Consider the following 23206-nt stretch of genomic DNA (forward strand, 5'->3'; position numbering starts at 1 on the left):
TCAGTTCATCTGTGATCTGCAGTATCAAAGCAGGGTTTTGATGGATGAGTGAAGTAAATTGCAGTCTTATGAAAGACAGCTCTATTGTTGTCAAGCTAAAACTTTCCCTCTTCATTGTTTGCTGACACAATATGGGCACAGCTTTCAGAAAATGAAATTTTAAACTGGCTGTGTTGCACTTAGCATTTTTTAAAACATAGTAGGCTGTCTCAGAACAGTGCACTTTTTTTTTCTTTTACTCTTTTAATACCTGTTTTAAAAGTTAAACAGAATATAAACCTGCAGAATGTGATTGCAGACCCTTTCTTCCAGACATTTAACACCTATGTAGTCTTCTGAATATTGCCCAAGTATTTAATGTGCTTAACAAAAAAAGGGCTCATGAAGATTTTTCTATATGTAATATGGACCAAATCTATCTTGTCTAGAAGACAGCTTGGATTCTTTGGTGAGTGTGGGAAGCTGTTTTTACCTTTCTACTATTCCTTTCTTATCTCTGTGGTAGAAGTCCTGGTGGAAAGCTGAACCTGGGGACAGCTGTCATATGGAATGGCTTTTTGAGAAGTAGCTTATGCCATTGGGCTGACCTCAAAGGTGTGTGTAGGCAGGTGTAGCAGATCAGATACTGTGGTAGGAGTAGGTTTGCCCTTCATCTGGAGAACTTTTGATTTAGATATTATCAGATCTACAAGACTTGTGTACTGTAACTCAAGAAGACACATTAAGAATTTGTAATTATTTTTGCCAATAAAAGGAGACTGTGCATAGAGGGAAAAGGGGAGGGGTAGGGAAGTGGGCAGATTCTTTGCCTGGTAGGGGTATGTGAATATTTATATATTGTGTGGAGAAAGAGAGGTGTGAAATACAGAAATTGCTTGTAACATGACTTAGAGTACTTTTGTTTCTGACTTGCCTTTCTTTACCTGGTGTCCTAAGTGAATGAATGTTCTTATTTGGTTGCAGTTCACTGAGAAGGACTGCTGAGAGGTGTATATGTGTGTGTTTGTGTGTGTGTTGAAGGGGAAGTGAATATACACCTGCAGGGGAAAAACCAAAACAGCAAAACAAATGAAACCTCCAAAACACCAACAAACACCCCCAAAACTTTGAACAAAGAAGTACCAGTCAGAACACTTCCCTTCAAGTTAGTCTTTGACATTGTAATTTTAACTGCTGATGATGTGCACGGGGCCTTTCAACACATGACTAGTTTCAGGGAAGTAGCTGCATACTGAAGGATGCTGGGAACATTTGGAATTGAAACATAAAGGAGTGTGAGAGGGTAGGCTGGATGAGGTTCTTAAGTCATTTGTTTGTAACCTGGAGTGCCCATGTTCGTGAGTTCTTTTCTTTTTTTGAGGTGTGGTAATTTCAGACTGTCACGGGTGGTAAATGTGCCAGATTTCAGACATTATAGGTATTTAGGACAGGCCTTAATAAAAGTGTGTGCATGTTTCTGTGTGTCTACTTACAGTCATATACACGGATGTAACCATGTTCTGCCATCCTGAACAGAAGCAGCAAAGACTCTCTGCCATTGGCCTCTGCAGCTTTTAGAGTCCCCTGTGCTGGGGGACTGCTAATGCTGCAATTTAATATTATTTAGCTTACTCCCAAGTACAAAGAGAAAGACAGGTAGGTGCCTTTTCAGCTCTCCAAATGACAGAAAAGCAGAAGTGTAGGCTGCTGGAAATAAAGTACCTTTGTGGGGAAGGTCAGAGACAAATGAAAATGTGATGCTCTTTGCTCAAAGATGTGTTTGAGGAACCATAAGGTTAAAAGAGTTTTTCAGCTCGAGCAGTTTTCTCTACCCCAGGTCATTTGTTTTTGATCCTCTCCCCACTCTTGCACCAACACAACTGTTTGCAGCTGTGTGGTGAACTGGGCAAGTGAACTGACCTGCTTTGGTACCCAGGTGTCTCTCGTGATCTGGTTTAGACACTGGCGACTGAAAGTCTGACCAGAACCAGAGAAGAAAATGTATCCAGAGCAGCCTGGGAAAGGTGCACTGCTGAAGCTGATGTGGAGCAAAGCATTGCTGTCCCTCAAACAATAACAAAGTTATTCAGTATTATGAGGTGCCAAAAGATTTCATGATTAGAAGGAGATGGGGTCTAAGAAAGGTTGAGAATGAGTGACTCAGAGCTAAATGAGAATTCTATTTCAAATCCCAAATCAGTTTTTTTTCCTGTGTAAAACCACTTTATTCATCTCCTTCCCCTCCCCTCCTTTCCCCTTGAGGTTTTTAAAGTGTGTAGTCCTGGTCTGGATTTGACAGTTTGAGGCATAACACTGTAGACTGAATAGATTTGAATTAATGACTTTAGAAATAGATTTTGACTAGAATCTGCAAATTTTAATTAAAAACCATAACTAGTAAACTAGTTTTTGATTGAAACATAATTCAAAACTATGTTAAATTGTGTGGTAATGTATCATGCAGGGAAAGTTTATTTTCTGCCTCAGATGAGATTTTTATGAGGATAAGCATGGCTTGAAGTGCTGTACAGGCACTTGAGAGGCATTTGAAATCAAATGGAGGAGTCCATTAAAACAAGTGGAATGTTTCACACTGCAGAGAAGGGAGAACTTGAGCAGTTCATCTCTATGGGCTATAATGGAAAGTGTCACGTCTTCAAATCTGTGTCAGATAGCAAAGCTCATTGTTCTTCTTTGGGTGTGGAATGAGAGTTTGACACCTCCAGAACAATGAAAAGCACGAGGAAAGCACTGTGGCTGTGCTTGACACTGCTCTGCCTATGCTATTTTGACTGAAGTTTTGCTGTATGCTGTGAAAGGAATTCACATGTGTGGGAGTGTTTCTGACATACATGTCTAATTTTGTTTGTAGTAATAACAAAGACATGACACAAAGGCTGATTGTTATCCTAATTATTATTTAGTTGTGCATATGGTCTTTGTAGAGCTGTAACTTATAATAGGAGTTTTGGGTTGCAATAGACATTGCAACAGTTTCTTTATAGGTATATTACTCACAGACTGGATGGAATAAAGATTGAAGAAGACTGGAGAAAGTACTTGTGCTTTAGCAGGAAATAGCTTTAATCAAAGCTGAGCCTGTTTTTTCAGTACCCTTTTCTCCTACATACTGTAAGAGAAAAAAAGCTGCTGTAGCATACTTGCATTTTTCTGACTATTATTAATGGTATTTCGTACAGCAGTGGTGTTCAAGGACCATAGTTGACTGGGACCTTGTGATGTGCTTTCTGTGCAGCTATGGGGCACCAAAGAGGGGGATCTACAATGTTAAGTGGTGTTGTTTTGGTTCTTTTTTTGTGGGGGAAGTGGGGTGGGTGGTGAGGGCTGTTTCTTTGCGGTTTTTTGAGCGGTCTCCTTTATGCTTTGGAGATTGCATGTTTCAGACGAGGATACTTGGCTGTCATTAACAAACTTCCACTTGTTTTTCTTTCTCCAGGAGATGATAACGGAGTCCACTCCGCTGCGTTGCAGGAAACTCAGCAATCCTGACATCTTTTCATCTGCTGGGAAAACCAAGCTCCACCGTCAGCTAAGTCAAGATGACTGCAAGCTACGAAGAGGTAGCTTGGCAAGTTCTTTGTCAGGTATGCCATTTTGTAAAGATAATATGACACTTCAGGAGTATTAAAGATGCAGCATTGTTGGCATAACAGTTGTTATAAAAAACACTGGTAAGTCACTGGTAAGGTGACTTCTTGTCGGCAGGGCATGCAAAATGTTATGTAAGAGAAAGGTGCAAAAAGAGATATTAGTAGAAAAGAGTGAAAAAGCCTGGATTAAGAGGGGAATTTTGTATATTGTCCAGAATGGAAAGTTAGAAGCTAAGATTTAGTATGTAAAGTTAAAAAAATGGAATGGTGGAACTTTAGGTGGCACATTAATGCATTCTTGCCCCTTCCAACATCATCACTGAATGTAAGCTTGCCCACTTTGCCCTATTGTTTCTTACTAGGAAGCTGACTTTTTATATCATGTTTGAATTCCTGTTTAGTTTCTTTTTGTCTTCAAAAGAGCTGTAGGCAATTGTGATTCAAAGTAAAAATCTTGCTTACTAACTTGATGGTTTTTTCAGTTTGTGTAAAATTTGTTTTTTCTTGTGAAAACAATACTCAACCCTGTAATAGAATTCAGTTTGTCAGCTGTAGAACCATGGAGCGAGCATAGGCAAGTAATTAGCCAAAATTGAACCAAGTTCAGTAGTTTTCTTTTTTTTCAAAGACTTTGCTAGTGGGCTAGGGGATGGTTTCACAACTGTTCAAAGCTGATATCAAAGTCTGTGGTGCTGGAATAGAGCACAGAGAGCTGCATGATCAGTCTAGAATGAAAGAGCTGATATGCCTGAATGCCACTGTTATTCTGTAGAGTTAAGTTGCAGCCCATTTCCTCCCAAATTAGGCTGTTTGCCCATTTGCATGTTAGTGCAAGAACTAGAAGAGTTCAAAATTCTCAGGTGGGAGGGAAAGAGGAAGAAGGTGAAACCACCTTTTTGGCATCAGCATGGGCTTGGTTTACATGATTGCGAAAATACATCCAGTCCCAGTCCCTCATGTTTTATCAGAGAAAGATAAATATTTTCATGTTTGAAGTGTTAGGTGTAATAGAATTAAATAAGCAGTAAAGTATGTATGTTTTATTTTGGCTTGGCCTTGGCTTAGTGTTTTATTTGTAGTAAGTGGATAGTTTCTGAAAAATGGAAACATTCATAGTGTTTTGTATGCATGTAAGTTTGTTCCCCAAGGCAGGTTAATCACTAGAGGAGAACAGAAGTTTATGAACTGCACAGCTGGTGACTGACTGGGATGGCCTAAGTTTGTACTGTAGCTTTTTTTTCCCTTGAGTAAAAGAAAGCAAAATAAATAGGAAGAAGCAGGGAAAAGGGAAGGTCTGTTCTCTTTAAAGAATAATTTTCTGTTTGGAGATTGTAATTTCAGAACAGAGAGTTCTATATTCTCCAGAACCTGTTGATTCATCTTAATGACTTTTCAATCTACTATACCTGATTCAGGAAAGGGTAAAGAGCCCCAACAAGATCAGTCTGACCCAACTGGATAAAGAAAATGTACATGTTTAGATGTATATTTTCAGCGTGGGTGTTTGGAATGTGTGTAGAACTTGAGGCATGACAGGGAAAGGCTTTAGCCTAAAGTTCTGTCCTTAAAATGATTCCACCTAATTTTTGCAACAGAACTGAGTAAGTTTGAAGAGCGTAGGTGACTGTGCATACAAACTGGTTGGCTGAGATTTGACTCCTGATGGAATTCTGCCCTTCTGGATTCAGGTTTTGTGGAACTAAAAGGAGATATTGATAACTATATCTTATAGAGACTTAAATGAAGTTATTCTTGCTCTCGAGCGTGGGTAAATACATACATAAATATGGCCATGTACATTTCTGTAGTTTTAGGGCTCTGCAGACCTAAAATGAGTTATTGTATTTATGCATTATCTTGAAAATGATCAAGCCATGAAAATCATGTCCACAGCTGTAAGCAGCTTTAGTGGGACTGGGAAAAGGGTATTAATATGTTGTGTCTCTGTTTGCTAGAGTAAGTTGAGCCTGCTCATCTCTCATACACTTTGACTCATTCTGTTGGTGTGTACCTGGCCCATTGCTCGTAACTGTCACAGAAAATTAATGTAACCAAGTTAAAAAAAAAGAAAAAAAAAGACACCACTTCCACTCCCTGCCCTCCCCCAGCATCATGGCTGGTCACATTATGTGACAGTCTTCCAAAGACTGCAGCTGCTTTTATGGAATGAATGTAATAATTCACATCTAGTTCTCAGGTGAAGTTGAATTTGTAAATAGCTTTCTGCCTCTGAGAGAACAAGTCTTTTTCTATGGCATAGATGTGATTAATGGTGTAGACTTCCTGCTACGTACTGCAATAAATGTCTCAGTCCCCCTGTGATTCCTGAGCATGTAATAATCCATTGAATGCAAGAATCTTTACTATGCTTGGAAGGGGTGTGTTATTTAGTCCCACAGTCCTAATTTTAAGGAAAAGAGGTATTATCCACTCTGATTTTGCAATGGTGAAATTGAAGTACAGGGCTTGACTGACCAAACTTACAGAGTAGGTCATCTGGAAGCTAATAACTGAACCCAGATTCACAGACTTCTTCACTTACGAGTTTTTAACCACAGAAATAGCTTTCTTCTCTTTTTTCTTTGTGAATGACATTGTACATAAAAGGAAGCTGTCAAGCTCCATGGAGTCAAAATATGACCTACTTTGACTTTGCTTCTTTCTCATTGCGGGTATTTACTGCTTGACATTTTTCAAAAAGGAGTTTTGCATTGGCTAGAAAATACATATTGAGCAAAAAAACATCCATCCATGGTTCAAAGCAAGACAATATTTAAACATACACTATGTTATGTTAAAGCTGCATGAAATGTAGTGCTGAATGTCCTTGTGGCCGGAGAAGGTGGGGATGTGTAGATGACTAAGCTATTTAGCGGAGACAGTATTTTACAATTAGGAATGAATTTTCCTAAGAATTTTTAAAATGATACTAAAGAGATTTTGCCTCCTTTTAAGGCAGCCAATATTGTTTCTTTTTTAAGATGTGTGGAGTATGGACAATTATACAGTGATAGTCTGGTTTTCCAAGGTTTTTGGATTTTCCCGTTATCTCATAATTTAAAGTAGATTTTTTGAAAATTCTTAGTTATCAAACGTAATGAATTTACTGGTAGGGTGCTCTTACAAGTTCTAACCTACCAAAATCTTGAAATGGCTTTTTTTATTAAATGCTTTTACTTCACATGCAGTATTTGTTCTCAGCTTTGTACTTTGAACTTGCAGACTTGTTTAAAAACAAGCTGATGGTATTTTGATTTTATTTTTAAAGGAAAACAGCTACTTCCCTTATCAAATAGTGTCCACAGTGGAGTGGGCCAGACGATATGGCAGCCTCCTGGAGATACCTCCAACCTGGTCCGCATGAGAAATCAGTCTCTAGGACAATCTGCTCCTTCACTTACTGCTGGTTTGGTGAGTGAGTCTGGGAATACTTGTGGTGCTTTTGTGCTATAAAAAGTGATGTGATCCTGTGCTTTAGTTTGTACCTTGTTTTCCCTGCTCCTGCTCAGTGAAAGCAGCATTTTGTTCCTGTGGGACTTTTTAGGGTGCAAGGCGAACTAGGAAGAGAATATGTTCATCCTGCTTTTGACAGAAAGCAGGAAAAAAGTGTCTGTTGAAGAATAATTTCTTTTTGGGGACATTTCTTCTCAATGTTTCTTAAGTTCCCTGATACCTGAAAGAAATATCACTGAAAGTCTAGGACAAGTGAGCATAGGAACCCAACCATTTCAAACAAGTTTAATTGGAAAGCAGCTTTCTGAGTAGCTACCTCTGCCTGTTTTCCTAGGGAATAGCTAGGGGATGAATCTGAAAGGGATAACTGTCCAAGGAATTGAAGAACTGGAAATGACATATGCTCTTCTTCATGGTTTCTGTCAAAAGGTTTTGGTAAAGTGAAAGTATTTTTGAGGAATGTTGCATCTGTTAAATTATTATTTTCTAAGAAGAGAATATTCTGTATGGGGATGCACACTCAGGTGGCTACAGTCAAGTCGGAATTGCACACAAAAAGGAACATATGTTTTGTTTGTAGATGTTCCTTATTATCTCTAAAAATCTAAAATCACTGATGTGTGAGGAGCAGAAAAATACAAAGGTAGGAAAAGAGTTATTTTTGTGCAGGCATATATGTAACAGAAATTGTTGGTAGGTTAAAAGCAAAGTTGAAATGTTTTTTTGCTGAACATCTATAGAGTTACTTGTGTAACAAGTTTTACTCAAGTGAGGAGTTCTGGTGCATGCTACTTATAGAGCTGCAAGTAACTGGGTAAATTTATGTTACATTGTAAGACTGTTTAGAAGCAATGACCCCTTAAGTAAAAGGGTGTACCTTGGATATAGCCCTGAGAATTTTTTTGGGGTTCCTAGACAGTTTGGCACCACCAGGCTATGAAAGGAATCCTAAATCTTTAAGGTTCAAAAAGCTACACATTTGTGTTACAACTCATTTTGATTTCACAACGAAGTAACTGTAGTCTTGACATTTTCAGACATGTTACTATATTGAAATTCTTCTGATTTGATTTAATTGTATTGCTTCTTAATTTGGTGCCTGTTCAGTGTTTGCCTTAAATTTATGCTCTCACCAGTGGTTCTAAATTCAATTATAACAGAAAGGGAGAATGCTCATATGAACTTGGCGTGTAGGTATTTATCTGATGGGGATTAGAAAAAGTAATATGTTAAAACACAGGCCTGTTCTCTAGAGGCAGATAAATGCCTTGAAGCTTCATAGCTTAGGCTAATGAAAATAACTGTGCTTTAAAACAAAGCATTAATTCTCAGATATTTAATTGGGAGTACTAGGTTTTTGCTTAACAGCTGTGTGCAGCTCAGCGAGCTGCAGATGTTTCCATGTTACAATTCTGCATATTACTCATATGCTGTGTTTTCAGTTTGTTATGGCAGTGTTTGTGCTGTCTATCAAATGTTCTGACATGCAACACAATGCCAACGAGTTATTTTAAAATAATTTAAAATTCTCTGTTTCTTAAGTAAAGCAGAGAAATGAATCTCTAAATCCAGTCTTTGTCCCTCTGTGATGGTGTTTAGGTGTTGAACTATACGGTCACTTTGCTATCTCTATATTCTATGATGGGCTGTTTGTTCGTTACAGTTGCAGTTAATTAAGTCTAGACATTAAACATTTTTATATGAAGTGGGTTTCAAAAGCAGTGACTAAAGAACATCACAAGATGAACATCTAATTAAATGCAGTGAGTCCTGGGATCTTGGAGCTAGTTACATGTTTGCAGCTGTTTTAATATGCTTGTGGTATTGAAATAATTCACAAATTAGAATAGCAAAAGGTCTCTTGCCAGTATAATTAATCTCCTTTGAAGAACAGCTCTGTTAAGAGATGAGTAAGTTCAGTAATGCAGAGTGTCATTTTAATATGCCAGCCTTGACTGCTAGAGCATTTAATTCTTCTATTATTTGTTATAATACAGTAGTTAGATGTCTAGAGAGAAGTGGAGTGTGATTTAGGAAAGCCAGGAAAGCTGTGTGCATTGTTTCTGCTCCCTCTTTCTGGCACTGCAGGTATCAGTAGATTTTCCTTTGCTAAATTGCTTTGTGGCATTCAGTAATGTGGTTTTTTGCTTTTTAACCACTACTAATCATACAGAGTGTTTACTGCACTTAAATTGCATTCTTTTCCTCTTTGAAAATACTTTCAGGGCAAAAAGATAAGTTAACAATAGCAAATCTACAGAAATTAGTCTTCAGCTTTTTAAACAAGACTGATAGCTAGGCTACTTATCAGCAATGACTCCAGAACTGGAAATACATAAAATTCTAACTTGCTGAAATATATAAACACAATTTATTGTTGGGCAGAATCTTTCAGCTTGTACATGTGTGATAATCTGGATTAATGTGCCTGCACAGCAGTTGCCACTAGGTCCTTGACTTGAGAAAGAAGCCAGGACAGAGTGAATGCTGAGTGCTGTCATTGTGGAATGATAGGTGTTGATCTGATCTGTGTGCCTTCTAAATATATGTGAGGATTTCAGAGGGTGACCTTCAGTTCATCATCTACCTTAAGATGAATGCTCTGATCCTATGAGATTGAATTCTGGTGGGGAGTATCCTATTTAAGACTTTTAAATCCCTAAGAAAGCCAAGGAAGTAATCAGAGGAAAACACATAAAGCATCATTGTGGGCATCTCAGTGGTATTTCCAGCTGTCAAGACCCAAAAATACAGTAAAAATACAGTAAAAAACTGGGTGCAGAGAATATGTATAGAATGCATGTTTAAGGAATAGAAGGGTAATTTTATGGAAAATCTCTTATGACTTAGTTTGGGGGTTTATCTGTGATCTTAGACAAGAATTAGACCTTGGACTGTGTTATTTTAAGGGAGCTCATAGAATCCTAGAATATGCTGAATTGGAAGGGACACACAAGGATCATTGAGTCCAACTCCTGGCCCTGTGCAGGACACCCCAAGAGTCACCCTATGTGCCTGAGTGTTGTTCAAACACTTCTCGAATTCAGACAGCCTTGGTGCTGTGGCGATTTCCCTGGGGAGTCTGTTCCAGTGCTCAGCCACCCTCTGGGTGAAAAACTTCTTCCTGATATCCAACCTAAACCTCTCTTAACTCAGCTTCATCCTGTTTCCTTGAGTCCTGTCAGTGATCATGCAAAAGATCAGTAATATGGATTTCTTCTCTTATGAATAAAGTCATAAAGACCATCAGGGTTTCTAAACTTTAGAAAGAAAAAGGACCTTGTGAAGAGATGGTTGTTGTAGGAGTAGACTGGGAGTGTCTTTCTCGCAACTGTTAATTTTGACAAAACTCAGTGTGAATGAAATTGATTGCCAGAAGCAATGCCCTAAGGTGCTAATATTCCATGGCTGAGCATTTATTGGTGGGCCAGGGGTGACTTTCCCCTCATGTTCATTAAGGACAGAAGGCTTAACTAGAGCACTACACTAATGCTTCTTTATTTGTGGAGAGAGATTTCATGTGTGCGTGTCCCACGTCCTGACCCCTCACAGACAGCATCTCAAGCACTCCCTCCAGGGTTTTGTGAAAGAAACATCTGATAATGTGCAACCCATTAATTAGGACTACATCTCACATGCATTGCTCACCATATAATGCCTGGAAAAGTTTGAGATGTTCCAGGAATAAGAAACCATGCGTGTTCCTTCTGCCAATTGTGGCGATAGGAAAATGTTTGAAGAAGCCTGTCAGTGGAAACTTAGATATGTTTGTGAAAGAGATTTTGAAATTCTTTTTTTTAAGACTTACAAGCTTCAGTTTTCTGAAGTGCACCCAGTACTGAGCTGAAACTTGTGGTAATCTTTGAACTGGAAAACAACATAATTTTTGAAAATGAGGTTGAGGATTTCAGCTGGGTGGTTGCAGTTCTATTTAGTGTAAACTTTATAAGGTTGTTTTTTTTTTTTTTTTTTTTTTTAGTGTAAACTTCCTTATATTCTGTACCACATGAATGTGGTCAGAGCCATTTCTTCATCTTCAGAGATGAAGGCTGCTGACTAAGCAGTTGGTACTCTGTTAATCCTCTGATGCCACTCTTGCAAGATTTCCTTGTAGGGTCAGTCTCATCTTCACAGGATCATTTCAAATGACTTAAGGTTTTTACATTTGCTTTCAAACAAAGTGAAAGTTGAAACAAAGTGAAATAATTGCATATTCACTGTGGTTGTACACAGTGTCAGAGAGTTCACCTTTCCCTCATCTTGTTCTAGAAGAAACAGTTAAAAACCCAAGCCTCTTAGATTTTGAATAATGATCTGGAGGGTAGAAAGGCTCAAATGCAAAGATTTGAAATAACTCTCAAGCTGAAGAACTTCCTCTGTTGAATAACACTCCGCCTGATTTGTTGCGAACGTTCAGTTCCCCAAAGCTGTGTGGATTAGGCAATACTGAGTGGAATGGGGAGAATGGGTCATCCTTGTGTTGTTGGAGCCTTGGCTTGGTGTGCACTGGGAGCCTGGTAACAGAGCTCACACTGTGGCATGGTACTTTTGATGTCCAGCTTGGGGTGTGCTTTTTAGATGTAGGAGATAATACTGACTATTTATTTTCTAAATTTCTGCTCCTTTGCTTTTTAAAATTTCTTATTAGATGTATTAGGAATAGAATCAATTGTACCCAATATATAAACTTTCCCTAATAGCGTATCATCCCTGTGCAGGATGCTGTTTATTAAAAAGAAAATTAAAATTTGTATTGTTCCTGGCTACAAGGAAGAGTGGCTAATTGGGTACAGGTTTGAATTATTGAGTGAGATTATTACGAGGTAGGTAATTCCCTTTGAATTCATGTGGAAGTGGAATCCAACGGCTGTGTTTTAGTCAAGCCTGCGGAGGGGTCTGTGGAGCTGGGTTGCCATCTGCTGGTGTGCCAGGGGCTAGGGACAGGAATTGTGACCTCCACGATCCAAGTGAGCTTTTGTCAAACAGTGTTAGAGATCCCTGTAATCATTAGTGATTTTACAGCAGGGGGATGTTCTTTCTGGGATCGTGTCCTCCCGGAATCTCTTGCTAGTAACTAGCCATTTGCTTTTAGCTGGAGAATGAATTCACTTTGTAATGCCGTGCTGTGGCTTGCAGCATCCTTTTTCTGGTAACAGAGACATGATGGTTGGTATCGTTATGAAGAAAAATAAGATTTTTTAGAAAAGAAAAGTACTATTTGTAGCCGATTCCATAAATAAAATCGGGAATTTTTGGGTCGCAGCTGTGTGGGTTGCGTTTCTGGCCTGGTGGTGGCGCTGCAGCCCCGGGCGTCTCACGAGCTGCATTTTCCACAAGGAATGTCACCCTGGCTCTGGGACCACCCGGGCTGGGGCCAGGGATGCTTTCCTGTAGCTAAAGGAGACCTTAATTCTGTGTTGTTTGTCAGTTCAGTACGGGAATTAATAATTCAAAAGGCCTGGTGAAGTGCAGTGGAAGTAGAAGTTCAAAACCCCTCCTAGTTATAAAGGAAAATTCTATCTCCACATCTCCTGCTTAGTCCCCAGCACTTTAATGGATTTACTGTTTATTATTTAGGATTTCTGCTTTATGCAGGCACCTGGGTAGTGGTTGTTAAACTCACAGGGATGAGGTCTTGGAAGGAATGGGATTTGCAGTGGTTGGCAGACGCCAGGTATCTGACTAACAAATTAAACATTAGTTTGCAAGGTTCAACATCTGCTCTCCCACCACACTCTCCACCTCTCTGCTCGTTATGTGTGCTGCCAGTGAGGTGAGTGCATAGAGCTTAGAATTCCACCTCCTCACAGAAGAATTAATCTCTTTTTATTGAAAAATACAGCACTAGTTCAGGGACAAATCATTAATGCCAGTTGTGCATAGTGCTACCTCCTGCTGATTGCCTGGATATTTATTACAAAAGCAGACATTTGAATCTGATGGGAAAACTTCATTTACGTTTGTGTCTTCTAAAACACGCAGCTGCTCTTTTCCCAAAATGTTTTGTCATAGATAATGTTACTTTTAGTTTGCATTTTAGGTGGTAACATTGAAATGTTGCTCAATACAGATGAAAATAGTTTTGTTTAAGAATAATCATGAAAGTCATAGGTGATGAAGGCCATAAATTATTTCAGGGAATAGAGAACTTTCAATACTTGACTGAACAAGTAGGATTTCATATTTTTATATTGACAGAAAAGGAAAAGACAGCAGGAACTATGGCTGCATGAATGAAGGGATTTTATTACTGTATGAAGGCAGGGAAATTGCATTTTAAATTGGCAGTTGTAATTGAAATACCCTGAGATGGGAAGTAAGTGGATTTCCAAATTAAGACTATGTGTGAAGTCTATGTTTATGCATACTAATTAGATATTTGCATGTACATATGCTGCAGAGTCTGATGATTCGTTGGGTACATTATCAATTTTGGAATTTGGACAGGGCCTGAGGAAGAAGTATGGAGCAAGTTCTAGACATTTGGCAGGGTTTAGAGTGCTTGCAGGGACTTAACTTTGTCACAGATTTTAAGGTGTCTCTGGTAGGAAAACAAAAATGGATGTGCTATGACTCTGTGTTTTCATGATAGATTCAGGACACTTGCTTCACACAGGCATCCAAAACTGATAGTCCTGATTGGTTTTTCACTAGGAAACTTCATTCTGAATAATTCATGTAAAGAACAGAAAATTATTGTGATAAATTCTGTACTAAAGTTATATTTACTATATAGTGCATATTACTTAAGCACAGTCAGCATCTTACTCTGAAGAAACTTCAGCATATTACTTAAAACACAGTCAGCATCTTTTTACTCACTTCAGTTAAGTGAATTCCATTTTGGAGTGGACTCATTGGCTTAAAGGAGATTTTCATATTTAAAAGAAAATGTGAACACCCTTCTGTGTAACCTGAGGCTTGTCATTGTAGGAAATATGAATTCATAAAACTTGCCTTGTGATAATTGTTAGGCACTAGACTGTCAGCTTGAATGATTGCAGTTCTCATTATCTTCAGATGCTGCATGTTATTTTTTTTGTCTGTGAATATGTTGAATTGATTTTTGGCACATGCAGTCACTTCTCTTCCTGACAGCAGCACTATTGTAGGTGTAAAGTGAGAAACTGCTGTAGTGTGCATGGAAAATTAGCTTTTTAGCTTGGGGAGATATGGGGAACTTAAAATACAGTTATTCAGACTGTCTTGAACACATGTTGTTGAAGAGTGAGGCTTTGTTCCATGAGTGTTGTTCTGTGGTTCTTAATGACCTCGCTATAAAAACATACTGATGTAGACAATAAAAATTCTGGGTTTTAATTTAAAGTAGGTGAAAATTTGATGTTTTATTTTTGGCAGATATTTCCATAGAAAGGCAATGTGAGATGTCTGCATTTAGTATTTTAATATGGCTGCCCTCTGTGTCTGGTAATACTTCTTGAAATAGTTTCCTAGGATGTGATAATAGGAGGATTGGTCTTAAAACATGAAATACTTTGTTTGCTTAAGTTTCAAGCTGCTTTCTTCCAGAAATGCAAACTGTTTTGAGCCTTAGGACATTTATAACAATCCCCTGTAGCATTTTGACTAAGCAAAAGCTTTGGACATGCTCTGTAATTAGTAGCATAATCCTCCATGTTTGGCTGCCACTTTTTGTTTGGTCTATTTTCCTGCACTGTGTCACTTTGGTTTATCCAAGCCATGCGATGTGTCTTTCCAGCAATCCTTTTTCAGCCCCAGAGACACAGTGATTGTTTATTTTACCACTTGCAGGACAGTGGGAATACAGAGGTTTATGTGCATCACCTCTGAAAAGCTGCAGCTCAGAATCTTTCCTAAGAGTTAATCTAAAATCCTTATTGCCTTGAGATTACTAGAGGGGGAGAGGTGAAATCTCTTGGCAGAGATAAGGGTAGCCTTGTAAGTGAAACACAGGCCTGGGACTTATGCAACAATCCTGATATCTGAACTTTGATAAGCTCAGGTACAGAGAGGTTCAGTCCCTTGGTCACCTGAAGAGCTGAAAGTAAAGCAAGTCTTGCAGACTTTCTGTAAACCTCTGTTTATTAATGTTTAGCAGATGTTTGGAGCTCAGATGGATGGGGCTGTGGAATAATTTATTGCTGCAGTCACTGTATGTAGTATGCCAGCATCATTTTCTGATTTCTGATTATGTTCATATTTAGATTTTCAAGTCAGTTGTTGAAGAGCTGAGGCATACCATGATCTCTTACCTGCCCTTGCTGGGTTATTATTGCTAACCCAAGCATTTCTGCATTAATTGTGAGTTTCAGACTCTTCCCTGGTGGGAACTGCAGAGTCCTTGTGCTGTGAGAACATGAGGTATGAAGTCAGAATCACCAATATATTACCAAGCTTGATTTAGAGTCAATATCTGTAGTTCTTCCCTTTGTGAACAGAAACTAGGACAAATAATGGCCAGGTGCCTTTTTTTTTTTTTTTTTTTTTTCCTCCAAATTATTTATTATAGGAATAGATGAGAAGAATTCCTGTATTGTGGTTTTTTCGATTGATCAGAATTATTTTCACTTAAAGCAGCTGTGGCCAACTAAGCACAAATAGTGCCAAATTTCCTGAGAGGGTGCCTTATGTGCTCAAAACAAACAAGTCTACCTGAGCAGTTTTTTCAGTAAATAGTGTGGAGCAACTGACTGAGGGGCTTTTGCTTTTGTTATTTATTGCAATGACCAAGTTTCCATAGAAAAACCAAAGATTTTGTGTTCATCATGAATATAAAACACTGTCATGTTGAGAGTATAGTGTGAGTATGCAAAAATATGTCAGTGTGAACTCTCAGCTATTGGCAAAGGGGAATGTTTATAAAAGAGGATTGAAAAATGTGCAGGGTTTCAGATCTGTCATAAAAGGATGTGAAATGTAATTAACCTAAAATAACCTTTAAAATATTTTTTGAGCCTGATAAATGAAATGAGCTGTTGAGATAACTTAATGAGAGATTTTAATTTTATACTTTAAATAATATCCTATTAAAATCCTCAAGATTTTGCTTTGTGATGGAATACACTGAGATTTATATTTTCACAATGACCTCATGATTCAGTAACATTGTTAATATATTTGGTGCATATTTGAGGGTAAGGTCTAGGTTAATGGCAGCATTTATTCTTTAAGTGCTCGAAGCCACAAAACTCTAATTGAAGATAGGAATGCCCAAACCTCATTATTTTAATGTGGTCATAGAGTATAGTGACACTAAAAGTAGTTATATGATGAACTCCTATGGCAGGGTCTATAATTTGTCCATGAAAACAAATTATTATGTGAAACTTTGAATTAAAATTCTCTGCCTTGGAGTTTAAATAAAACATGAAACTTCAGGTCTAAGTTGGTTTCTGGTTGGTCTAGCATGGTTTCTGTATTTGTCTTTGCTCAAATTAGCAACAAGCATTTGCATACCTTTAACGCAGAGAATTCTGCTGTGAATTGTTTACACAAAGTTACAGTGCATGCACTGAATCTCTCACACAAAGCTCCCTCAGTAGGTACTGTGTGATGTTTTTGTTTCAGGTAGTTAAGCCTGCAGAGGTACTTTTGGTAAATCTGCATCTCAAATTTTCTAAATATTGGTAATTGAAGTAATTTAATGGATGAGCTATTGTCAAGGAAAATACACGTGGTGCTTTTCACAGTGTCAGGAATCCAAGGGTTGAAGACAAAGGTCGGAATGTTCATTCCTGCTTGCATTTCATCAGTGCTGCTAACCTTGGTTTGAGCAGCTTTGCACACTGGGCTGTCTCTAGTCTGAGCTAGATCCCTTTTAAAACCTCTCCTGCCTGTTTGATGTTCCTAAGTTCTCCTTTCCTTCGTGTTCTTCCAGAAGTGTTTATTTTTCTTCATGGCTTTCCCTACCCCCAGAAAAAATCTCCCACAGTAAAATTCAGTTCTTATTACTTGATGATAGCCAGAAAATTCTGGATAATTGTGAATTTGGGCTGCTTTATGCACAGTATACTTCTACTGTGACCTACTTGATCCCTCTCCACTGTCAATTCTTTGGGCTATGGGCTCCTGGTCTGGGAATCTTAGTGTGAATGCTGTAGAGTTGTATCTTGTATTGCAGCTTTACAGCTGCTCAAAATATGCACTCCCCTTTTTTACTGTACAGTTACTAGTTCTGATACTACCTTTATTGCTTCAGTATCTCCTTGCTAAATGAACAGTGTTCTGAGTCATGGGCTTTTGATCCACAAGCTCTTTGACTCTGCTCAAATGACAGTATGCAATGTAAAAAGTCAAGTTTATGGGTATTAGTAAATCTGTCAATAACTGTTTGTTTGGTTTTAGGTAAGGTTTTGATGTTTTGCCTTAAAATTCACCTATCAAATATTTTCTTTTGAAATAAAGTAAAATGTAGAGTGTTATGAATTTAAAATGCATCAATTTCTTATCGAAGTTAATTCTTGAATCTTATTAGAATGAAATAGGCTAATGAGAGAGAAGTTTGGCAAGATAAAATGATTAGATGTTTGAAAGGAAAGAAGAACAATGTGTAATATAGCAAACATGCAGAACTATCTGAATTGAGAGAAAAAGAGCTATGTCAGCATTGCTGGATTATATTGATCAGGCATCAGCATCAATCCTGATTAAACAGGCAGCTGTTTAAAGTGGTGTATTTGACAGTGACATCTTTTATTTTCTATATGATTACTGGCCTGCTGACATGTTTACTTTCTCAATATAATTTACATATTGTGTTTAAAATGTTGCTGACTGAGAAATACTTGAATTATACAAGGCAGAGTAAAAAGAAAATCAGACCTTCTTATGGCTGATGTGAACATGTATGAATATCAGGTAATACCTACAAACAAACCAGTTGATTTATTTACCAACTTAATTCCAAGAGAGCGCTCTAATAAATTGAATGGCTTGCTTATCTTCTTTTTTTTTTATGATAAAGGTGATTTAGAGATCAGTTTTTTATACATATACACACACACATACATATAAATATATGAGATTTAAAAAGAAAATGGCTGCAAGTGTTTGTATAAATGAGAAGTGTTGAACCCCTTGGGAGACCCTGTTCTGTGTGGTTTGTTGTCAGACAAATCCGTGGTAACTTCCCTGGGAAAATGTCAAGAATGGATTAAAAAATGTTTAAGGGTGCTTGGCCATGAAACTTGGGTCTGCAATGAAGTGACAGATACTCTCTTACTGTTCTAATTGCTGAATTTCTCTATTTTTCCATAAACAAAAGGTGAACTGCTCTTCCCCCTGGCTTGCTATAAATTACAGTAATTTCAAGGGAAAGGTATGATGGTGTCTAGCTTCTCCAGTGGAGTACATTAATGATGCATGCCCTTCCATCTGCTATCGGATTTCTTTTTGTCCCATTATCAACAAGGATTTTATCATCAAGCTTTGCCTGTGCTGCGTGGAATCTCCATCTTGGAGTAGTCACGGACAACTGTTTGTAATGGTCAGCTCCATTTTTCCTTGCACATCAGGAAACTTCTCCAATAGTTTGGTTGTTCAGAAGTAGGTAACCACAATTTCACTTTCTGGAGCAAGAAGTGAAATGTTGTTTGAACTCCATTTTTTGTTATGTAAAAAGGATAAAGTTGATTTAACTCCATTTCACCTAAGCTACATTATTGAGCTTATGCTTTGTGTTATAAATGTCTGTTCTGTTTTGAATCCCCCAGTTCAGAGTAGTGGGAAGCATATAATAATGTTCACTGCCCATAAGTATAATTATTGCACTACTGTATGTTTTACAGATAATTACTTTAATCCCATAAAATGCTCAAATTCTGTCCTGACTATGCTGAGGACTGCCTGTCTCATTTACATGCAGTTCTGTGTCCAATATCATGTCCTCAAACTGCATGGGAAAGGTTATGGAGGCTGGGATTGTGGCTGGGTGGTGCTGCATGTTTAAAGACCCTGCTCTCTGCTCCCTTTTGAAACAGGCAAAGCACAGACCACTAAGCCTTGAAGCTTGGGTCTAATTGAGATATATTAATTGTGGGGCCTGTATTACCCACGGCATGGCATGGGATGCTGACTGCAGTGTGCTGAGGAGGATTGGACACCCTGGAACAAAATGTTAGTGGGAGAATTCACTTCCTTCTGTATAGACTGGGCACATGCCATGCTGGGACATGATGAGAGCAGACTTTGTGTTCAGTGACGGTTTTGTAAGACAGATCAAGCTCCAGCAAAGATCCCATGGGAGGAGGAGTAACATTGTTTATGTCCCTAGCAGTGCTCAGTGCTGGTTCAAAAGGTAAGTAAAAAAAAAAACCACCCTAAAAGCTGAAACAGAAATAGAGGTATGCAAAGCTAAAAACGGTAGAAAAACCTGCTAAACTGGCTTTGAGTTTCAAAAAGATGAACTGATTTAGAAAGAGAAGCTTGAAGAACAAGGAACGCCAGTGAAGAGACATGCATCTTTATAATCTTTACAGAACTGAATTAAGGACCACTCTTTCAAGGCAGAGAAATGCACTGTGTTCCCCCATCCTACCTCTGAATAAGAATTAAGAATGGTTAAAAGGAAAGCAGAATGGTTAGGAACAGACTAAAGCAGGTTGTTAATTCAGTGAGTAAAAGGAGATAATGACACAGCTTTAAAATCATTCAAAGATGAAATGTGTGAACTGCTATTTGTGCTGTATAGCCAATTGCTTAAAATAGTTTGAGGACTGGAAAACGGCAAATTGAGTACCAGTATTTAAAAAAAGGGATCTATGAGAGATTCATGGAGTTAGAATTGCAGATGTTCCCTTCATGCTGTAGTTGCCTAAATCCTAATTCCTACGAGTGTAATTTACCATTTGGTTGCATGAACACAGTAAGTGCACAGAGCAGTCATTCAGATCACCCTGACAGTGTTGACCTCACTGTTTATACTCTGCTGTTAGAATACACTTGTCATTAGTGGCTTTATATTTATTTCTAGGTCACCCATTCAAATCATACAATCATAGAATGGATTGGGTTGGAAGGGACCTTAAAGACCATGGGCAGGGACACCCTTCCACTACACCAGGTTGCTCAAAGTCCCATCCAGCCTGGCCTTGAACACTTCCAGAGATGGGACATCCACTTCTCTGGGCATCCTGTGCCAGCGCCTCCCCACCCTCATAGTGAATAATTTCTTCCTCATATCTAATGTTATATGCATGGCTGTTCTTTTGACATAGAAAGGTCATATTCCCTAGCAATTCTTCTGACAGCTACTTTTAAAAATTCAATTGATTGGCAGGTTCTTAACCCAGAAAGTTTTGCTGTTTCGTAGAGATACGTTTTCTTTAGAAATGCAGTTTTCAGTCAAGCTGTAAGCTCTGAACAATTCAGAGCCTGATGTTTACATGTTTACTTGATCAGCAGGGACAGTAATTTAAACACCCCAACCCCTACCTCTCCCATCCAAAAGCACCTAAGAATTCTTCTGAGAAGCCATAGTGATTTATTTGCAATCTTTTTTTTTTTTCCCCCCCATGAAAATCTCAATAACTAATGCTATGATGCTGCTTTTCCTTGTTCTTTGGAAAAGCTGATACAGGACTGAAATAATTATTTTGCCTGGGATTGACATTGTTCTAGCTGCTCTGAAACCTCCTCGATAATCTGCTTACTTGTTTGGCTGGGTAGGAATGGACTTTGGCTTTTCCTCTGCTTCCTGTTGCAAAAGCAGCTTTGAAGGCGGTACTGAGAAGGAAAGGGAGCTGCTAGTGTGGGAAACTCAGGTGCACAGGACAGAGCAAACTGCTACAATCAACTGATAATGCTGATGTCTGATAACTTGGAGGTATATTTAGAATGCTGCTGCTGTTTTCATGTTTGTCTTTTGTCCATTGCAGCTCACACTTGCATTTAGTTGCTTTCTACTTCAGTGACTTCAGAATGAAACCTAAGGAGACAGGGGTTTCTTCAGCTTCATTAACTATTCTGGAAAGAGGTTCTCCGTGCCTTGAATTCAACCTTGACTGTACAGATTTGTGTTCTGCTATGAGATCATTCTGTCAATATAAGCTTGTTTACTTCACAACTTCAGCAGTTTTGGAAGGCTTCTTTCAATATTAAAACATCCACCTTTTGCACTAGCAGATTCTTTTTCAGCGTGAACGTGTGAATCACTACTGATGATGGTCAGTGTTTCTTTCTTTTAGGAAGACCTAATGTTTTGGTAGAATTGAATTCTCTGTTTGCTAATGTAGTTTCCTGTGTTAATTGGTTTCTTACTGGATCCTGTCAGCCTCACTGTGATACCAGCCTTCTGAGAAGCTCATTCTGTGGATGCATTTAGAAAAGGCTCTCCTTCTTTCATGGAAAGAATTTTCTCTAGGGATGCTGCCAAGTCTCAGAAGACCAAGAAATGTTATGGCTTTGTATTTAAGTGTAATCAAACTGGCATTCATCATAATTTTGTCTCTTTAGAGCAGGAACAGCTCTGTAGATGAATATGTATTTTTGGCATTATCTTTAACCAAAATTGAAAGTAATGGTATAAATGATCTTGACTGCCAGAAACACTGAACAGTAGTAGGGAATCAACGTTTCTGCAATTGTTGCTTCTTTCCTGGTAACTTCCAAGCCACTGGCCAATTTCATCCAGGCTTGAAAAGAATAAGAAGTGTCAAAACTAACTGTAATTGCAATACTATAAGAATTGGAAGCGAGTAGGAGACACCCCCTCACATTCTCTCAGTGACAGTCAGTTCGTTGTTTATTGTGGTTTGGCAGCACTGGTTGACATTCAAATATGACAGTGCTGGATTGACTGGGGGAGGTGCTGTCTCCAGTTGGGTGGAAGTAAAATAGGAGAGCCAGAGTTACCTCTGTCAGGACTATGGGAGGGAGCAAGAGACAAAAAGCCAAACTCAAGTCTGTAGGAAATTGGGTGTCTTTAATTCTTGTTGCTCAAGAAGCAGCTTGTTTATATTGCAGTAATGAAAGAATCCAGCATCCTTCTGTTTCCAAAAACGTTGATGTTTGTGACCTAACTCTGGGCAAGGTTGGAAGGGCAGCTTTTGAACCACTTCTTGAAATGCTTCCTTGTTGTCAGTTTGGCACCTTGCTTTTGCTGTGGAAGGAGTGGTGGGATGCCACTCGAGTAAAGTGACAATCTTTCCATGTGGTTGCCTTTGCAGTGTCCTGTGGTTGTCCCAAGCTGGGACTGCACTGCAGGGTCAGCACAAGGAAGTGATGGATGTCTTTCCTGTACTGTAAATCTGACCTTCCAGAAAGGAGGGAAGGGAACCCTCACGTTTTGGTTGTGCATATTGGAGCTGAGCATACTTGTGGCATCATCTGCAGTTTATTTCTTTGCTTTTCACTACTAACAACATTAAAAAAATCAGTATTTTACAAGCTTGAAAGACAGACTATTATCTAATTGGCTTTTGGTTAGGAGGATACTGATTTCTAGGTCAATGTAAAACAAATGAGCATTTAAATTGAAGAGGAGCAGCTGTTCCAAAGCCCCTTTCCACAGTGCCTGGTTTTGTTAAGGATAATTATGTCTAATTTTAAATTATGATAGCTTTGAGTATTGAGCTTTGCCTTGTTACATCCACTATCTCATTCTCCTTCATCAGTAAGAATGTTCTATCATGGAGCTAGGTTTCTGATTGGATTTATTTTTCTGGGCCTTTTGAATTATGAAGAGAAATGCAGCTTTAAGGATGGGGTTTTCAACACTTTCATGCCAATGTTACCACACTCACATTTTGTTTTTCGAGGTCTCAAAACTGATACAGCGTGCCTGATTCCTGTGGAAAGATACTACTGGGAAAATACATATTTATGTAAAAGTGTAAGATTTTTGTTCATATTTTTAGCTTGAGAATGGAAACGTCAGACTCTAGTGCTGAAAAATCCAAGAAAGCTCTTGTCAGCCTTGGAAGGAAACATATGCTAAAGATGTCCTGTGGATTACATACTGCTTGTTTCAATTAACACATTGATATTCTCTGTCAGCTCTAGAGACAAAAAGCCCAGGTGACAATTCAAATGATGCATGAAAATAATATTTCAATTTTTTCTGGTGAGCTCAGATGTTTTTAAAACAAAGAACAAAAGATTTCAAATGCTTTGGTCAATGTTATATTAGTAACTCAGTATGTCTGAAAACATTAAAGAACATATATTGTAAAGATAATGCTGCT

The 23206-nt window shown here is 38.4% G+C and overlaps 1 protein-coding gene across 5 annotated transcripts in view; it reads left to right on the forward strand.

The window, feature by feature from the left end:
- The window catches only part of MAST2 (microtubule associated serine/threonine kinase 2), a 188708-nt gene that overhangs the window by 17556 nt on the left and 147946 nt on the right, over positions 1 to 23206 (forward strand). For 4 of the 5 annotated variants that reach the window (XM_048312262.1, XM_048312253.1, XM_048312254.1 and 1 more), the window contains 2 exons: positions 3437 to 3584; positions 6859 to 7001. In XM_048312262.1, the coding sequence (XP_048168219.1) occupies positions 3437 to 3584; positions 6859 to 7001 (291 nt within the window). Of the gene's footprint in view, positions 1 to 3436; positions 3585 to 6858; positions 7002 to 20808; positions 20848 to 23206 lie in introns of those variants that run through there. The other variant, XM_048312260.1, reaches the window with a different exon arrangement.

The sequence above is a fragment of the Corvus hawaiiensis genome, chromosome 9 (genome assembly GCF_020740725.1).
Source record: "Corvus hawaiiensis isolate bCorHaw1 chromosome 9, bCorHaw1.pri.cur, whole genome shotgun sequence".
NCBI classification, from domain to species: Eukaryota; Metazoa; Chordata; class Aves; order Passeriformes; family Corvidae; genus Corvus; species Corvus hawaiiensis.